Raw genomic sequence first — 18,921 nt, 5'->3', positions numbered from 1 at the left:
TGGGAGTGGATGGGGATTGTGCTGTCAGACTCTGCCCTGACTTGCAGGGGTTCCTTACAGTAGTTCAGGTAATTTCAAGGTTGGATTCCTGCAGTGCGGTCCATATGGGGCTTTCGTTGTACTTGATCCCAAAGCTGGCTGGTACAAAATGTTCTGCAGGCATCTGGTGGCTGAAAGATGCTGTTCTCATTGAAATTATTCTCCACATGAGCATGTGGCAGTTTAAAATATTTTTCTTTTAACTGAACCGCTTTGCTACTTTGTTTGGCACCCTGGGCTCCTTTGTGGGCAAGGGGAGCACTTACTTTCAGGTAAGTACCCTCAGGAAGGTAACTCCTCTAGTACTTCCAAAAGTTACCTTCCTGAGAGTAGGACTCGAACCCATGGGTACAAGTAACAAGGAAGGAGATTCCGACTAAACATCAGGATGAACTTTCGACAGTGGAACCAACTCTCTCAGGAGGTTGTGGACTCTCACTTCCTCGGAGGTTTTTTAAGCAGAGGTTGGTTAGCCATCTATCTTGGATGCTTTAGCTAAGATTCCTGTATTGCAGGGGGTTGGACTGGATGACCCTTGGGTTCCTTCATAGCTCTTCTCAGTCTCCTCTTTTCCAGGGTTGTTGTGGGAATTAAATGCAGGGGGGGGGGCAGGGAGAACCATCAAAGCCACCTTGAGCTTCTTGGAGAAAAAGGTGAAATATAAATATAATTAATAATAATACATTAGGGCTGCAACTTGATTGAAGACGTTTTAATCTATGGATGAATTGATGATAGTAGTTCTGAAGAAATGTTTCCTTTGCTTTTAGACAACATGGTACCATCGCACATGCAAAGAAGAGGCATTCTCCCCTAAGGTAAGAAGAGGCACTCTCCCTAAGCGAATGAAATAGGAGTGCCTCTTTTCAAATGGTGCTTGCCTTCTAGATTTCAATGTATTTTTGTATTTTTTAAAAAAGAATGCTGTCCAATTAATTAATTCAGATTTAACAGGCTTTTTTTTCATTAATTGAAAACTGCTGCCTGTCATAGCAGACCATTTCTCTTCCTCACAGCCATCCATTCCTCTGCAAAAGTAGACAGATCTCGAGTTTAATGTCACTGTTCAATGCATGTTTAACAGGCTTCCAATTCCGTCTTCTAACAAGAATAAATTACCCATCAGTATCAAGGGAGGCAAACCTGCAGAGCGGGTTGCTTTGCAAAGCTTTGAGGAGTCCCATGATCAATGGTTTATTTGGAAACAACTTAGGCCAGGAGAGACTACTGGAAACAGCAAAGTCCAAGATAAATGGCTCCGGCTGCAGAAGTTCAATGCACATTATTATAAAGCCACTAGATTCTATTCACTGCGGTGTCTATGGGGCGACTTTTATGAAAAATCACCACGCAACAAGCATTATCTTCCCTGCTACCAAGAAGCCTTGAAAGGCTCATCAGATTCGGACTCTGCTACCGTAGATGGATGTCTTCCTGGGGACCGGCTTTCCGCAATCAGTATTCCTCTCATTTTAGCTACCAACAAGCTTGATTGTAATTGGTGGGGACCCCAGGGCAGCATTTTGTAGGGGAACACAATACAATGCCGTGAATAGGGCAGGCATCAGGATAGGGCAATGAACACCCTGCTCTGAACTAAGGGTTGGGCTCATCAGCCTATTTTTTTTGGGGGGTGCGCTAATTTCACACGTGTTTACTCCGAAGTCTGCTCTGATCCATTTCCACACTGAGCCACAATTAAAACAAAAACCTGCAAAAGAATATACATTTAAGTACAGTGGTACCTCTGGTTAAGAACCTAATTCGTTCTGGAGGTCCGTTCTTAACCTGAAACTGTTCTTAACCTGAGGTACCACTTTAGCTAACGGGGCCTCCTGCCGCCGCCGCCACACGGTTTCTGTTCTCATCCTGAAGCAAAGTTCTTAACCCGAGGTACTATTTCTGGGTTAGCCGAGTCTGTAACCGGAAGCGTCTGTAACCCGAGGTACCACTGCACACGCTCCCAAATGTGTCATCTCTCAAAATAGCATTCTAGCTATATTTGCCTTCAACGTCGGGAAAAGCATGTTTTGAGCAGAGAAATGCGTTGCAGCTTTCTGAAAAATGCAACATCCGATAGCTTGGTTTTGAGCCATGCATCAGCCCTGAAGGTGTAGATTAGAGCACTTCAGTTCAGAGTTCACGAGGGTCAAATTTGTCAAGCACACTGCTCCAACCACGACACCAGCGATGGGGGAAATGAAGACCTCCAGATGCTGTTGGACTGCCACTCCCATCAGCCTCAGCCGGCATGGCCAATGGCCAGGGGTGATGGGATCTGTAGTCCAGCAACATCTGGAGGACCACAGGTTCCCCACATCTGGTCCACAAAAGCAGCAGGCACCCCACTCCCAACCAAGCCTTTCCCCCCCATACCACTAGTGACTTTTTCTCTCCTTGCGCTGGCCGGCTGCTACAACATTTGCGCAAACCATTTCATCTGAAAAGTGCTTTACAATCTTTATTAGGTTCATCCTCACAACAACCCTGTGAGGTAGGTCACTCAATCCCATTTCACAAATGGAGAACTGAGGCTGATCCGCACACACACACTCGGCGTGCGTGCGCATTCATACTCGCATCACAGTGCTCATCCAGTTCCCGCTGAACTTAGGATAGTTGCCTCGGCTGGGGATGCCAAATCCCCATTTGGGCCCTTAAGAAGTGCAAATCAAAGCCAGCGACTTGAACCCAGGTGTCTTGGATATAGTCCACTCGCTTAACGCCCTCATCTCTCTGCCCACCGATCCATCTGGCGATCTGGGCACGGGTGCCTATAATTTTGACTTAATTATAGCGCATCACACTCTACAAATTTAGTTGCTCTGAATATAATTATTTATTTCTCTTTTAGAGAAGGGATGGCGATGGGTCAATTTCCACTCAACTCCGGTATATAAAAAAAAAATCTTTTATACAGTATATGTACAACACATGTCACAATAGGTTTCTTTCTTTCTTCTTAAATCGGGAGCGAACATTCCGTTTGCCTGATCCATTGTTACCAGCACACATACATCCACACAAAAGGAAGAGAAAGAGAGAGAAGAAGAAGGGGGAAAACCCAAAATATTTAGTGCTAGTCATACAGTTCCAGATTGCAGCCTAGCGTTGAAAGCTTAGCTTTGGGTTTAGGGAACTGTCTGACATAACAAAAAAATAAAAAATAAAAAACAAGACTTTTGAAGTCGTTAAGACACAAACATTTTAAAAGTGGGTTTTCCTTTTTCTTTCTTGGTCTCTCTGTTTCCTTCTCTCCCCCCCCCCCAAAAAAAACTAAGATATATACATAAAAAAGAGCCCAAAAAAGGCATTGGTTTTTAATGCTATTAGAAAGCTATATAAATGTGCACAGGTCCTTTTCTTCTTTTCATAAAAGACCAATGGAAAACAAAACAAAAAAGCGCCTTCAGCTTCCAGGAATTTCTTCTGGGGATAATTCTGTTTTAAGTACCTGTATGTGGAATGTAGGGAACGGGTATGAAACAGGTTTTTGTGAGAGAGAGAGAGAGAGAGAGAGAGAGAGAGAGAGAGAAGAATGACAATGGTTAGACTTTTTTTTCTAACAGTGAAGATCTATACACAGGTTCATACAGGAGCTCTAAAACAATGCTTCCACATAATCAGAAGCCTCAAATTGCCTGTAGCAGTTTTATTGGTCCTGACAGATGCTACAGATTCCCAGGAAGAGACATATTCTAGTCTTCACTCAGGGCTGCTTACTCACAAGTACACTCAATATCCAACTACCAGCTGGTAAGCCCCAGTTCAGTCAATGGAGCTAACTTCTGGATAATATATAGAATTGAGCTGTCAGACACTCACCCTCCAACAACTGCTTACAGCAAACAAAAAGAACCAGGAGACTTGCAGCTTCCTCGTTCAACTTTGCTGCAAGAAATGAGGCACTGCCTGAGGTTGAGCAGATGGGATGCACTAAGGACATAAGAGGGCCTCCACAGTGCGCTACAGGAACTGTTAGAAGCCATGACAGCTACTGTCACCTGGAGGCTTCTGACCACATGGAGGCTTTTTCAGCAGCTCTTGCTTGAACCAGCTATAAAACATAATGGCCAGTGATACCAGCTGATGGCATGGTTTGTGGAAAATACCCTTTCGGGCCACCGGGCTCCCTGGTGGGTCAAAATTTTCCTGTAGGCTTCCCACTCATGCTATATACAGTAATACCTCGGGTTACGAACACGATCCGTTCCGGATCGCAGTTCGTAACCCAAAAAGTTCGTAACCCGAAGCGCCATTTTGCGCATGCGCAAAGCGCCATTTTCACGATTTCCACGCTTTGCACATGCGCAGACCGCACGCACCGCTTCTGTGCACGTGCGCGCTGCAAAAACACTTCCGGGTTCGCGCAGTTCGTAACCCGAATTGTTCGCAAACCGAGGTGGTCGTAACCCGAGGTACGACTGTACACACCACCATGTTGAGGTATTCAGTTATGGAGAAATCTTACTCATTTTTTAAAAAGAACAGGGGAGGGCAAGATGGCAAGCACTGTATCTATTCGGAATGTAGTTTAAATCAAACATTTAAGAAGAAGGGACTAGCTTCCTTAGGGAGTACACAGGGGCAGAGGAAGCTGCCTTTCATCAACTCAGTTGGTGAAAGGCAGGGGCATTTGCTGCCCTAGCTGTAGGTGCCAGGAACTGAACCTTTTGCATGCAAAAGCAGGGGCTCTGCTGCTGAGAAATGGCCCTTGCCTGGCGCCTTTCATCAAGATCTATTCTGTCTCTTCACCTTTAGCCAATCAGTTTGGCAGGCCTGGAGAGGAGAGCCAGGCCACTTCTGTGCTCTGTGAAGCACTTAACAAATTGCAAGCTTTTCATGCTTAACAGCAAAGCAGCAATCACAGTAACTAAGGGAGACACTCAAAACACGCAGCGTTGTCGCTCCACAAGGAACCCCTGGCTGTACCTGAAGCTTTTGCCTCTTATGCTTCTTCGCCATCGTCCATCTCAACCTCGTCCAAGTCAGCTGTATCTGCAGCTCGCGACAAAATGTCTGCCATTAGCGCCTCCTCCAGCTTTTTCCGTACCTGCTGCACTCGCTCTTCTTGTTTCCTGTGGAATAACCCGGAGGGGGGGGGGAATCACTGAAATATTATCTCCGCAAGTGGAAAGAGAAGTCAATCAGCAGGTCAATGCTAGCTCTATAAATCAGGGGTTGAAGGTGGGCAGGTGAGGGACCTGTGACCCTCTGTTATCAAATTTAATCTCTACCCCTATAGTTCTTCCTCCCTCATCTTTGAACAACGACTTCGGGTCCAAACTAGGTTTTGTGTAATTAGCACTTTTCTTTTCCTGCAATCAATTCTATTCCGAATTTCCCATTTTGTAAAACTCTTGTGTGATTATTGGAGATATGAGTTTCTTGTAGACTTATAATATCGCATTTTTTTCCTCCTTTAACACATGTTCTATTTTGTTTTTGAGTTTACTATTCAACCCATTTACATTCCATGAGACGTACTTTAATGGCATACAGATTTATTGTATTCACGTTACCTTACCAGATTCAAGAAATAACTATAAAGCAAACTTTTCCACTTTATTCCTGTCTTGTCTCTTCTAGCTCTTGAAGTCTCTCTCCACCTAGATCTTTCCAGTGCTTCCTGCAGAAAGTTTCTGCTTCTTCTACCGTTCTAAAGGTCTTGTCTATCTTTATACATGAAAGTGAGTCCCCGACGGAACCTGTGGCCCCCTGAAGCTGAAAATCCCATCATCCCTGACCATGGTCCATACTGGCCAAGGGTGATGGGAGTTGGAGTCTAACAACATCTGGAGGGCCACAGGATCTCCAGCCCTGACCTAAAAGAAGGCATTCCCACAGAACCACAGAATTGTAGACTTGCAAGGGACCATGAGGGTTATCTAGTCCAACCCCCTGCAATACAGGAAACTTAGCTGTACTGAAAATCCCATCATCCCTGACCATGGTCCATACTGGCCAAGGATGATGGGAGTTGGAGTCCAACAACATCTGGAGATCAGGATCTCCAGCCCTGATCTAAAAGAAGGCATTCCCACAGAACCACAGAATTGTAGGGACCATGAGGGTCATCTAGTCCAACCCCCTGCAATACAGGAAACGTAGCTGACCTGCGGCTTGAACCCATGACTCTGATATTAAGGGTCTCAAGCTCATATCAACCGTATCAACCTGGAGAGCCATAATTGACAAACTGGAAGAAAAAAAACAACCACTGACAAATGAGATGCTCTAAAAACTGCTTGTGTGGGTGGTAATAATAATAATAATAATAATAATAATAATAATAATAATAATAATAATAATAATATGTATACTGCCCTATACCCATAGATCTCAGGATCTACCCGTAGATCAGGTAGATGGATACCTTTTACTAGTGATCAGGTAGATTTCATAAGAGAAGCCCAAATTCACATCCATCCAAAGTACAAATATCCAAGTCAATGAGGAAAGTTTCCACATCAAGAAAAACACCTGCTGTGGCCAATGTTAAAACTATCTGCATACAGTATTTTTCGCAGCAAATTAAAATCCATGCTCCCCACTGAGGCAAATTATGTGATTCTTTTAATGAAACTCTTCATAGGTAGCTTAATAGGGACCCACCACTAATCTCATCAACATTCACTGATTTCACTTATGAACTCTGATGTAGCAGTTGAGAAGAAAGCATTTCAGCTAAACTGAGCCAAATATATATATATGTATACCAGTTTGGAGGTCATTGACTTTAAGACTAAAAAGAAAGCCTATCCACCATCTTTTTTTCCTGGAAGAAGAATTAACATAAACGTGGAACTATTGAATTCAGGAAGAATAAGGTCACTGGGGGAATGTTTGTCCACAGACAGTTTTTACGGGTCATCTGGCCAGCATGACTAAGCCACTTCTGGCGAAACCAGAGCAGAGCACAGAAACACTGTTTACCTTCCCGTGGAGGGGTTACCTATTTATCTACTTGCACTTTGATGTGCTTTCGAACTGCTAGGTTCTGGGACTGAACAACGGGAGCTCACCCCGTCGTGGGGATTCGAACCGCTGACCTTCTGATCAGCAAGCTCTAGACTCCGTGGTTTAGACCACAGCGCCACCCGAAAATTTTCAGCGTCACCTGAAAATAATCCCATCAGTGCTATAAATTCTCCCACCCATCCCTGCTGGCCAAAAAACGTGGTCTTTTAAAACATCAAGTTGGGTGTGTGTTTTTTTTAAAAAAGACAGTGATTTGGTTTTAGTGCAAATAAAGTCCTGGGATGATGTGACTGTGTCTTAAATTTTAGTTCCTGCCCTGTCCTTCTGAGCTGTAAAATTCTATGTTTCTAATACCCTTAAAAGGTCCGTATAGTTAAAGCTATGATTTTCCCAGTAGTGATGTATGGAAGTGAGAGCTGGACCATAAAGAAGGCTGATCGCCGAAGAATTGATGCTTTTGAATTATGGTGCTGGAGGAGACTCTTGAGAGTCCCATGGACTGCAAGAAGATCAAACCTATCCGTTCTGAAGGAAATCAGCCCTGAGTGCTCACTGGAAGGACAGATCGTGAAGCTGAGGCTCCAATACTTTGGCCCATAGCTGCCAAGTTTTCCCTTTTCTCACGAGGAAGCCTATTCAGCATAAGGGAAAATCCCTTTAAAAAAGGGATAACTTGGCAGCTATGCTTTGGCCACCTCATGAGAAGAGAAGACTCCCTGGAAAAGACCCTGATGTTGGGAAAGATGGAGGGCACTAGGAGAAGGGGACGACAGAGGACGAGATGGTTGGACAGTGTTCTCGAAGCTACGAACATGAGTTTGACCAAACTGCGGGAGGCAGTGGAAGACAGGAGTGCCTGGCGTGCTCTGGTCCATGGGGTCACGAAGAGTCGGACACGACTAAACGACTAAATAACAACAATACCCTTAAAGCCCCTGCCCTTATGTCACGGATAGGAAGCGATCGCACTTTCTTTGTTTATTTCAAAACTCTTGGATCAAGCTGACGCGGAGACTGCAAATGTGCCTCGTAAAAAGCATCTCACTAAATAATAAAGATGCTTTATGCTGCTGTTTACAGATCTTTTACTTTATCTTTCCATTCAGTACATTGCGCTGGGTCAGGCTTTAGTAGTGTTGGGGGGCAGTAATGTCAAGGCTGATGAATGAGATTTATTTTTGAGCAACACACAGGCGATGTAAGGATAACTCTGCAAAAGCACAGGTCGGGGAGCTCAAAAGAGGCGTCCTGCACATGCAGAAGAGCTGGTGGAGGTGGGAGTTCCAGATCCCAGAGCTGAAGCTGATTTAAATGGTGGAAAACAGAGAACGTGTCGCCAAATCATCCGGCGGCATTTAGAGAGCGAGATGAAAGTAAATGAATGGAAGGCACTAACTTATGCGTATTTGCACAAGATACCTTGTGGTCTGGGTACAAATCACAATTGAGGATTACTTTAGTGAGAGTGGGAAGTTGGAAGTGAAAAGCAACATATACGAAAAGCTTATGCAATGTATATTGCATTACTGTACTTTTCTGTGTACAGTGGTATCTCTGGTTGCAGACGGGATCCGTTCCGGAGCTCCAGTCGGATCCTGAGGTTTCCGCAACCAAAGGGACAGCTTCTGCGCATGCGGTGGTAGAGCGCTTCTGCGCATGCGGCAAAAACCCGGAAATATATTCCCGGGTTTGCCACTTACATATCCCAAAGTTTACGTAAGCGGAGGGATATGTAAGTGGGGATACGACTGTGTAAGACTTTGTTGTTGTTTAGTCGTTTAGTCATGTCCGGCTCTTCGTGACCCCATGGACCAGAGCACGCCAGGCACTCCTGTCTTCCACTGCCTACTGCAGTTTGGTCAAACTCATGTTCGTAGCTTCGAGAACACTGTCCAACCATCTCGTCCTCTGTCGTCCCCTTCTCCTAGTGCCCTCAATCTTTCCCAACATCAGGGTCTTTTCCAGGGAGTCTTCTCTTCTCATGAGGTGGCCAAAGTATTGGAGCCTCAGCTTCACGATCTGTCCTTCCAGGGAGCACTCAGGGCTGATTTCCTTAAGAATGGATAGGTTTGATCTTCTTGCAGTCCATGGGACTCTCAAGAGTCTCCTCCAGCACCATAATTCAAAAGCATCAATTCTTCGGCGATCAGCCTTCTTTATGGTCCAGCTCTCACTTCCATACATCACTACTGGGAAAACCATAGCTTTAACTATACGGACCTTTGTCGGCAAGGTGATGTCTCTGCTTTTTAAGATGCTGTCTAGGTTTGTCATTGCTTTTCTCCCAAGAAGCAGGCGTCTTTTAATTTCGTGACTGCTGTCACCATCTGCAGTGATCAAGGAGCCCAAGAAAGTAAAATCTCTCACTGCCTCCATTTCTTCCCCTTCTATTTGCCAGGAGGTGATGGGACCAGTGGCCATGATCTTGGTTTTTTTGATGTTGAGCTTCAGACCATATTTTGCGCTCTCCTCTTTCACCCTCATTAAAAGGTTCTTTAATTCCTCCTCACTTTCTGCCATCAAGGTTGTGTCATCTGCATATCTGAGGTTGTTGATATTTCTTCCGGCAATCTTAATTCCGGCTTGGGATTCATCTAGTCCAGCCTTTCGCATGATGAATTCTGCATATAAGTTAAATAAGCAGGGAGACAATATACAACCTTGTCGTACTCCTTTCCCAATTTTGAACCAATCAGTTGTTCCATATCCAGTTCTAACTGTAGCTTCTTGTCCCACGTAGAGATTTCTCAGGAGACAGATGAGGTGATCAGGCACTCCCATTTCTTTAAGAACTTGCCATAGTTTGCTGTGTGTAAGACTAGGTTATTTTAAAATTTATGTTTAAAACTGGGGGGGGCATCTTATACACGGATAGTGCATTGGGGGGATGTGTGACTGGTTGCTGCTGCGAGCTGGAGATTCTCAGTGGCTATTGGGTGTGTCATTTGTTTCTGCAGCAAGGGCATGTGTTGATTGGCTGTTGCTGCATCAATCGGCGATAGGCGGCATGTGCGAGCAGTAGTGTAGTTCTGGTGTGTGAGCAATTTTCGGCAATCCCCTCTTTAAAAAAAGCTCAATAACTCTGGGCAAGGCTCCCCCAAAAAACCCTCAACAACTATGGGAAATCTTCCCCCATTTTCTTAATATGGAGTCCCCCAAAATAGGGGGTATCCCTCTGCTTGACAGGACCTTCTCCAGATCTATGGCAGAAATGGCTTTTCTGCTACCTGTGCCCTTTTCAAAAACTGGGATCAAAACTGAGACCCTTTGCATGCAAACTCATGCTCTACCACTGAGCTGGGGTCCCTTGCCTTTTGCACATACGAGAGGACCACTCCAGCCAAAGGCTTGGCAGGTTTGCCATATCAATATGTCATCGCCAGCCAAGTGCATCTCTCAGCCAGGCTGCCCTCTGCTCATTCCATCGCCCACTTTTATTTCCCCTTTCACCCCCTTTCCTGTAGCCTCCTCCGCTTTCCCTGCTTTAGGTTTCTTATTTTTCCAATCTTAAGTTCAGTTCTCCACATTTCCACGTTGGTTTGCAATTTAAAAGGAACAAAAACGTGAAAATTTGTCATCGTTTTGGTACAAATTTCTCTCTATCTATACATTTTTGTTTGGCAGTTTTGCCTTAATATACCCAAAGCAACCCCCCCCCCAAAAAAATGCAGTGCATTTTTGTACATTCTTTTCACTAATATATGTAGCTTATGAACACTACCCTGGTGTATGCTATTTTGCATGCATTTCTTGGCCGGCGAACCGCACTGCAAAATTCAGAGAAGTGTTAATTCTGGTGGGCGCCTGTGTTTTGGTTCTCGTTATTGCTTCAGAAAGTTTGAATTAGGTAGTTTTGTCTTTTGAATGCAAACTGAATCGAAATTCTCCCCCACCCTACCTGGGACTTTCTTGCATGCAAAGCAGATGCTCTAACACTGAACTGCAATCTTTCCCATGTTTGGATGAGGAGTGTTTGGATATTAGCATCATAATCCTGATGAAGCACAAGAGTCTGTCAAAGGAGAATGGGAACACAGATCCTTTGGGGAAAATATCACAAAATATTCCCCTGTTATTATATCTTGCGCTTACACAGCGTAACCCTGTCCTGCATATATCACCAGAGAGGGACTCAGCAGTCACAAAAACCCAAAACGGCAGCCAACTTGTACTTAGGAAGCTACCTTTAAGTGAAAACGCATCATTACAAGTTAAGCAAAAACTGCAGGCCTGAAGCAAATTACTTTCCCATTAAAACGTTCAGCTTGATTTCCTATGCTAATTTGCAGAGAAGGCACTCTGGAAACAAAAGTCCCTGAATATGCAACTGAATCAAAGGTAGCCCGTGCAAACATAATATGATTATTATTTTTTTAAATGCAAGTGTGACGTGGAGGAAAAGGAAAGAAGGAACAAGAGATATGACTTTTTAAAGCAAGCAAACCTTGGAAACACTATTTTTCTGACAGATCGGGATTCCATTGCTATTAGAGAACTGTAGTTCAACATTGCCCTCTGCCGGAGGCAGTCTGGGACTTCAACTGCTAAAACAAAACCAAAAAAACCCACCCCAAAACCCTTTGGAACATTTCTTTTTATGTGTTAGCCATCTCCTGCCGGCGGCAGAAATAATAGAAGGGGGAACCCATGCTGTGTTAACTTTTTATGTCTCCATTACATCCTTCGGGACACAGTGAAGCTGAAAAAAACGCTTAGCCCCAAACTTTAAGAAGATGGTAGAGACTATTGAACAAAACTAATTTTCAAAGCGAGAAATAAAGGAGTGGGGGAGAGATTTGCGACATCAAGGATCTGCATTCATCTCTGAGCTTCCAGGGCTGCTCAGAAATCACCAAACTCTTCTAGCCTATTTGGTTAAAATCTTTGTGAGCAAAGTATACTAAAGCAAAAGGTTGCAAGAGCAATTTTGCAAAATTGTTGTATGTTAGGACTGGCTGGGATAGCTCAGTCGGCAGAGCATGAGACACTTAAGCTCAGGGTTGTGGGTTTGAGCCCCACTTTGGGCAAAAACATTCCTGCATTACAGGGATTGGCATATTTGACCCTTCCAATTCTATGATTCTATGATTCCAACACAAGCACAGGTCATATACAGTGGTACCTTGCTTCTCAAACACCTTGGTACTCAAATGCCTTGGTTCCCGAAAGCCAAAAACCCAGAAGTAAGTGTTCCTGTTTTCAAACATTTTTCGGAAGCTGAACATCCAATGCGGCTGTCAGCTATTGTTTCCGGGGCACCTGCACCAATCAGAAGCTGTGCCTTGGTTTTCGAACATTTCAGAAATTAAATGGACTTCTGGAACAGATTAAGTTTGGCGCTTTTGTTTGCTATTTGTTTTGCATTTTTGATTTTGAGGATTTTTCGGTTAATTTGTTTTTGTGACTGTGTGGAACCTAGTTCAGCTACTGATTGACTGTGTGACTGCGGAAATGGATAAAAGCCCCCCATCCTAACAATGACTATCATCAATGCGGGTAAGAAAAAAATTAATTTTTATTTTTATCATCTACAATACTGTCTTATTTTATAGTACAGTACATTGATTATTGCTTTCATTTTATGGATCAATGGTCCCGTTAATAAAAGTCATGTTAAATTGTTGTTTTAGGGGTTGTTTTTAAAAGTCTGGAACGGATTAATCTGTTTTGCATTGCTTTCTATGGGAAAGCACGCCTTGGTTTTGGAACACTTTGGTTTTGGAGCGGACTTCCGGAATGATTTAAGTTTGAGAGCCAAGGTACCACTGCAGTAAAAGTGGGCCCAGGCTGTATCACTTCATACTGCAGGGGAGGAGGGGACTGGGTTTCTCAAAAATCCCCTGTATTTTTAAAAATAATTCCTGCGCAAAAAAAGGAAGCACTTCAGGAGAAAGCCTGGTATAAGTCCTCCTCATTTTCCAAGAGCTGAAGGGAGAATTTCCAACGCTGGCGGTCTGCCATGGAGAACGACCGCTCTCTCATGGCCACCCATCTTAACAACCTATGAAGCGGACCTGCAGGAAGCGTCTCTGGTGCTTAGCTCCTCATGCCAAAGGCCCAACTAGTCCAGCAATGTAGAATCATAGGATTGTAGAGTTGGGAGGCACCCCAAGGGTCATTTAGTCCAGCCCCCTGCAATGCAGGAATCTCAGATAAAGCTTCCATAACAGATGGCCATCCAACCTCTGCTTAGAAACCTCCAAGGAAGGAGAATCTGCCATCTCCCGAGGGAGATTGTGCCACAGTCAAACAGCTCTTGCTGTCAGAAACTTCTTCCTGATGTTTCATCAGAATCTCCATTCTTGAAGCCATTGGTTCGAATCCTACCTTCTGGAGCAGGAGAAGGCAATGCTCTCTCAATGGCCAACCAGATGCCTACAAGCAAGACCTGAGCAAAACCACACACTGCTCTGTGATGGGCAGGATTATAGAGGTGCAGCCAGTCCAAGAAACAACTTCAGTCCAAACCATTTAAGACTTTAAAGGTTACAAAACAGAACTTTAAATTGGGCCCAGAAACTCACTGTCAGCCGGTGAAACAGCTACAGCAATGATATCATCAACACTGACTGCCTCTGATGGCCACATTTTGGACCATTTGACATTCCTGAACTATCTTCCATATAATAGCTGCATTTCAATCCATATCCAGGAGGTGAGGAGCAAGTCAAGTTAAATGGGAATTTGGAAATAAATACAGAGGTTCCTTAAGCATCCTTAGCGGAAACACTGTATGCTCCACAGTGCATTTACCTGGCCCATTTACCTGTTTGCAACTAGATAGGGCAGGTGGCAGCATTTAATGGTTATTGAAAGCTTGTACAGTATCTCAGTATTTTTCAAGGGGGTGGAAAGGAGCCGTGCAATTTGGACAACCCACCCCGGTAACACATCCTCACACAAAGATTTGGAAATGGGCCACTCTGAGGCTCATCTCAAAAGCCACATGTAAACAGAGCATTAAAAAGAAAGGCATGTGGCAGCCATAATCGAGTCTGACTCCACAGTGCAAACTTTTATTGGGAAGGTGCCAACTCTCGTTTTTCATCCAGCACAGGACAAACATGGCCCCATTTGATTTACTTCCTTGTTTATGAACTGGCACGGCCGCGGGCTGTTGTGTCAGCAGAAATGCACAAAGCTCTGCGAACGCTGCATTGCTGCTGAGGTGGCAGAAGCTTCAAACACGCCCTTCAAAATCTGGGGTCTAGCAGGACAGGAAAGAGAAAAGGCACACCTTTTCTTAAGTCACAAAAGCACAAAGAGCAGCCTCATGGAACAAAGTTATCTCTGCAATCTGCTTTCAGGTGCAACATTCTAAGCATCAACAGGAACGAGTCTCAATGGGCAGAAAGGATGCAGGAATCTGGGGGAAGTGAGTGTGCAGGTGATGGTGTTGTGTGCAGCCCCGACGCAGCAGGTGTCATGATCCTGACCTTGCTTTGCAGGGGGGCAGAAATCTCCCACTGGGGTTGGAGGTTTATTATCTATTTTATAAGAGTCCTTTCAAAAAGCATCAGGCCACTGTACAACAAGATAAAAAAACAAAATAAAAGCAATACAGAGTGATGATGTAACGACTGGCTACCTGAGAAAAATTTTAACCACTGCTTGTCGGCACAGAGGGGTCCTCAAGAGACACTTGGGGGTGCCTGCCAAATCTCTGCTAGAAGGGTGGTCTGCAGCATGGAGGCTGGTGACACTACACACCCGATTTAAGGTTTCCTCCAATTGTTCTCAAACGGTAGGTAACCTGGCCCTTCAAAGAAAACAGATCAGCTGAAGCCATCATTCTTACTACCTTTTTTTAGGCATCGTTTTCTAGTTATTAGACCTCTATTTACCAAAAGTCTCTCATGCTACGGAAATTGCCTCTATATATCATCAAGTCGATTACATTAAGGGAGCATGCACGATTTATTTATTTATTTATTTGCAGTTGCTCAATATCCTTTTCTCTTCCTGTCCTTTCTGAGGCTTGCCTGCCTGGATAGCTCAGCTGGTTAGTGTGTGTTGCTGATAATGCCAAGGTTGCAGGTTTGATCCCATCCACTTTAAGATCTTTTACAAGTGGATCAATCCAGCAAGCGTGGCACCACGGCTTGCCCAACTTGCGCTTCTAGCTACAGGTCCTCCCATTGCAGCCCAATGTCTGAAAGTTCAACGGTTCTTCAACAAACTGCAAGGGGGTGCAATGGACAAGACTGAGCTCATAGAAGACCTTCGAAACAGCAGTGTGGTAAAACTGTAAGGTCAGAAGTCTGAAAAGTTGGCAAGATCCAGAAATCAACTCGGGAGAAGGAGAGGAAGTGTGTGTGCAATGTGAACACACGTAGTGATAAAAGGAGTGAATTCCATCCACCCCACAGAGAATGGGGCTGGTTGCGGTGAGAGGAAAAGCCCTTCAGCGGCAGTGGGGGCAAGGACAGCGGCAAGGACTTACCTAATGTCCTCGTCCGTGACGATGAAGGCTTTGCAGAGAGGTTGGGAGGTGTTCAGCCACACGGCTGGGTTCTTCTCAACAGCAGCAGAGAGCTGCCCTGTAATGGGGGCAGAACTCGTGTGCAGTGCGCTGGCAACAGCAGACAGGAGGGTGTCGTCGTTGTTCCCCGGGCCAACCCCTGGAATGCAAACGCAGCCCTTGTCAATAAGGTTCACCAGAGCAGAGTTCAATAGGCAGGATCCGGTGGCAAGAATCCCAAACCTCCCATCCCAGAGCCTAGTCAGGTAGTCAAAGAGCACATGGGAGGGAGATGAAGCATGCAGGGACACACACACACAGGGATCTCACCCCACACCGTGCTGGCCCCATTCAGTTCATCTTCCTGCTTAGTGTGGGAAAGCTTGACACTGCTCAACACTATAGGAATTCTGGACAATCAATTATCTGTGAGGCAAGAGGGCGGCCTAACCACAAAATTGGCAAGAACCAGCTTCGGAAGAACCTAATGGCCAAAGCAACTGCAGATATGGTACAAGGGGGGTTCTAACACATACCATTTCCATGGACTGCGGTTGACTAAAAGATGGTGGGGCAATTTCAGGGACTGGGCAGAGGAGGAATGGTGGAGACCACCTCCCCATCCTGACTCTTCCAGAAATATCTAAGGTGACTATCTTTACTATATACCATGTTTCCTAATGGGAAGTTCTCGCAGACTCTGGACTCTGTCCTATAATGAATAGACAAACTGGGAATTTGGTGACAGCCTCTGTAATGAAACCTCAAAGGGAATTTCTCCCCATACCAAACAGGCTGTTGCTCACAGAATAGGACTAGTTGCTGCACACCTGAGAATCTGGACTAAATGAAACTTTGGTCTGAACCAGCAGGGCCACTGCTGTTATGTTCTTATCACCCTTTAGCCTTCCACCAGCATACCAAGATGTGAAGCTACAATGTGGACACTGGGGGCCCTCCCCACCCCTTCAGATGCAAAGAGTACCTTGAAGGCCTTTCGGCAGCTCCATGGATTTTATGATCTGCTCGCTCACATCTGATGCGCTCAAGCCTTGCAGTCTCTTCTCCCAGAAAAGCTGAAAAGATTGAAGGGTTAATTTAAAATGGAAAAAGTAACAAAAACACTGCAGGGGGGTGGGGTGGGAAAACCAAGACGGAATATTCATTTTATAGGCATAAACTTAATCCCTTCTGCAACAGCGCTGGAAGATTTACAGACAGCCTCTGCACGCTGCCAACTTAACGAAAAAGCAGACGGAATCGTTTTGTTTATTTGTGGGTTTAGTTCAAATATTTATGCCCCATTTATTTAGATGCAATCAACCTCTCAAAAGCAGCTTGCGGTGATACTAAAGCAAACACCCCTTGTTTTTATTCCTTTTTAAGGTTACTTCCAGGGCAGATTCTGGGTGCCAGTTCCCTGCGGAGCTTTGCTACTGAAGAGAAACTATCCTCCGGGAAGTTCTCTTGCACAAAGACTTGCGAAATGAACAGTCGCTGCCCAATAACACAGTTGCTTCCCCACACACCTGAATGGGACTTGTGTACAGGACAAACCAACACCTGATTGCTCCAAGGCAGATGAGTGCCGGCTATGCTTGCTTACTTTAAACTGATGCAAAACCAATTAAGCAACAATTAAGCATACACACACTTTTTCCAGTTAAGAGTTCTGACATTAATATCCTTTAGCTTTAAGGACAATCGTCTTGAGCCCTTGATTGCTTTCAATATGCTAGTGTTGCATGGTCAACTTAAAAGGGGGTAGCTTTCAAGGATACTCACCCGAGGACCAAACTAAGTGTGATGCAGAAGGCACCTTTGTTGGGGGCTGTTGCTGTTTTTAAAAAATGCAGATAGCATCAGCTGCAGGGAGAGCAATGGATAATTACAAGGAGCATAGCAGGTGTGGCGGGAGAATTTAACCCTCTCCTCTCCTACTGCTGTCCTAAAGAAAAGTCCTCTTCTGAAGGTGCTATCTGTGTTGGAAATCACTCACTGGGACCAGCTAAACTTTGATTTGGCGTCTCAGTTGCTAATTCTGCCCTAGTGTAAGTGTAATATGCCCTGTGGCACAGAGTGACTAAGTTCAGCACCTGAAAAAAATGTGCATCAGTAAGGTGCTTGTGAACTTGCACATGCAGGTAAATCTGCAAAGACTGTAGACCAAGCATCCCCAAACTGCGGCCCTCCAGATGTTTTGGCCTACAACTCCAATGATCCCTAGCTAACAGGATCAGTGGTCGGGGAAGATGGGAATTGTAATCCAAAACATCTGGAGGGCCGAAGTCTGGGGATGCCTGCCGTAGACCAAGGAGACCCAGATTTGAATCCATGCTCAGCCATGGGTAAGCTTGGCCCAGTTAGCTATATCTCAGTCTAATATGCTTCGCAGAGCTGATGGGAAGAGGGGGGGGCGGGGAGAGAGAGAGAAGTACACATTGAAGGAAAGACAAAATGAAAAAATAAGGCTCATCAGCAAGGGGAGTAGTTGAACTAAGTTTAAGTAAAACTTAGTTGAATTATCAACCTTGCTGCTTACCATGAGACCCCCCTGAAATTAATGAACATGTCTAAGACCAGGCACCCCCAAACTTCGGCCCTCCAGATGTTTTGGACTACAATTCCCATCTTCCCTGATCACTGGTCCTGTTAGCTAGGGATCATGGGAGTTGTAGGCCAAAACATCTGGAGGGCAGCAGTTTGGGGGTGCCTGTCTAAGACATTGCCATTAATTTCAATGGGCCTACTGTGAGTAAAACTTAGCTGAATACCACCCTAAGCAAGTGGATGTATCACGCAAAGGGAGAGCTTACATATGGCACCTAATTAGATTATTTTGAAAAGTGCTCCTTTCCTGAAAACCAAGGCATTCAATTGCAACTCCTTAATTAATAATTGGAGCATTTTCCGTTATCCCCCAAGTAATTTTTCATTATGAAAATGACAGTACAATTTTTAAAACATCTACTTAATTTAACTTAAATAGGAACTAAAATGATACAATTGGCATGATTACTGTAAGAACTATATAAAATGTTCCCATTTAGCTGATTTTAAAAAATCAATTTAGGTTACAATTATGTCAGATGAGTTTGGTGATCCCTGTAGACCCTGGTCAGAGCGATAATGTGATGGATGAGTTTTGTACGTAACGTAATTGCTTTGTTTCAGTGCTCTCTACACAAGCCATTAATATCTGGTTGTCCAATTAAGATCGCTTTTAAGACAATCATGGCAGTGACCAACTTCAGTCCATATTTACACATTTTGCAAGACAACTCAATTATTTCATTCCTGTTTTCCTTTACCAGACTATCATCAACAGCCTTTGCTACTTTACCTTGTGTGTTTATATGGATGCCTGTACAGTGGTACCTCTACTTATGAATAACTCTACTTACGAATGTTTCTACTTACAAACGGAGCTCTGTCCGCCA

At 44.5% G+C, this 18,921-nt stretch overlaps 1 protein-coding gene across 2 annotated transcripts in view; it reads right to left on the bottom strand.

The window, feature by feature from the left end:
• Positions 1–2,473: 2,473 nt before the first annotated feature.
• The window catches only part of MBD2 (methyl-CpG binding domain protein 2), a 49,728-nt gene continuing 33,280 nt past the window's right edge, over positions 2,474–18,921 (bottom strand). For both annotated transcript variants that reach the window (XM_035100566.3, XM_060280361.2), the window contains 4 exons: positions 16,467–16,557; positions 15,464–15,641; positions 4,972–5,117; positions 2,474–3,493 (listed from right to left, as the gene is read on the bottom strand). In XM_035100566.3, coding sequence (XP_034956457.1) covers positions 4,988–5,117; positions 15,464–15,641; positions 16,467–16,557 — 399 coding nt within the window. In that variant the 3' untranslated portion in view covers positions 2,474–3,493; positions 4,972–4,987. The remainder of the gene's footprint in view (positions 3,494–4,971; positions 5,118–15,463; positions 15,642–16,466; positions 16,558–18,921) is intronic.

This window comes from Zootoca vivipara, chromosome 10 (genome assembly GCF_965207765.1).
Source record: "Zootoca vivipara chromosome 10, rZooViv2.hap1.1, whole genome shotgun sequence".
Lineage (NCBI taxonomy): Eukaryota > Metazoa > Chordata > Lepidosauria > Squamata > Lacertidae > Zootoca > Zootoca vivipara.
The sequence above is the reverse complement of the archived record's forward strand: the minus strand, read 5'-3'. Positions and strand labels throughout refer to the sequence as shown.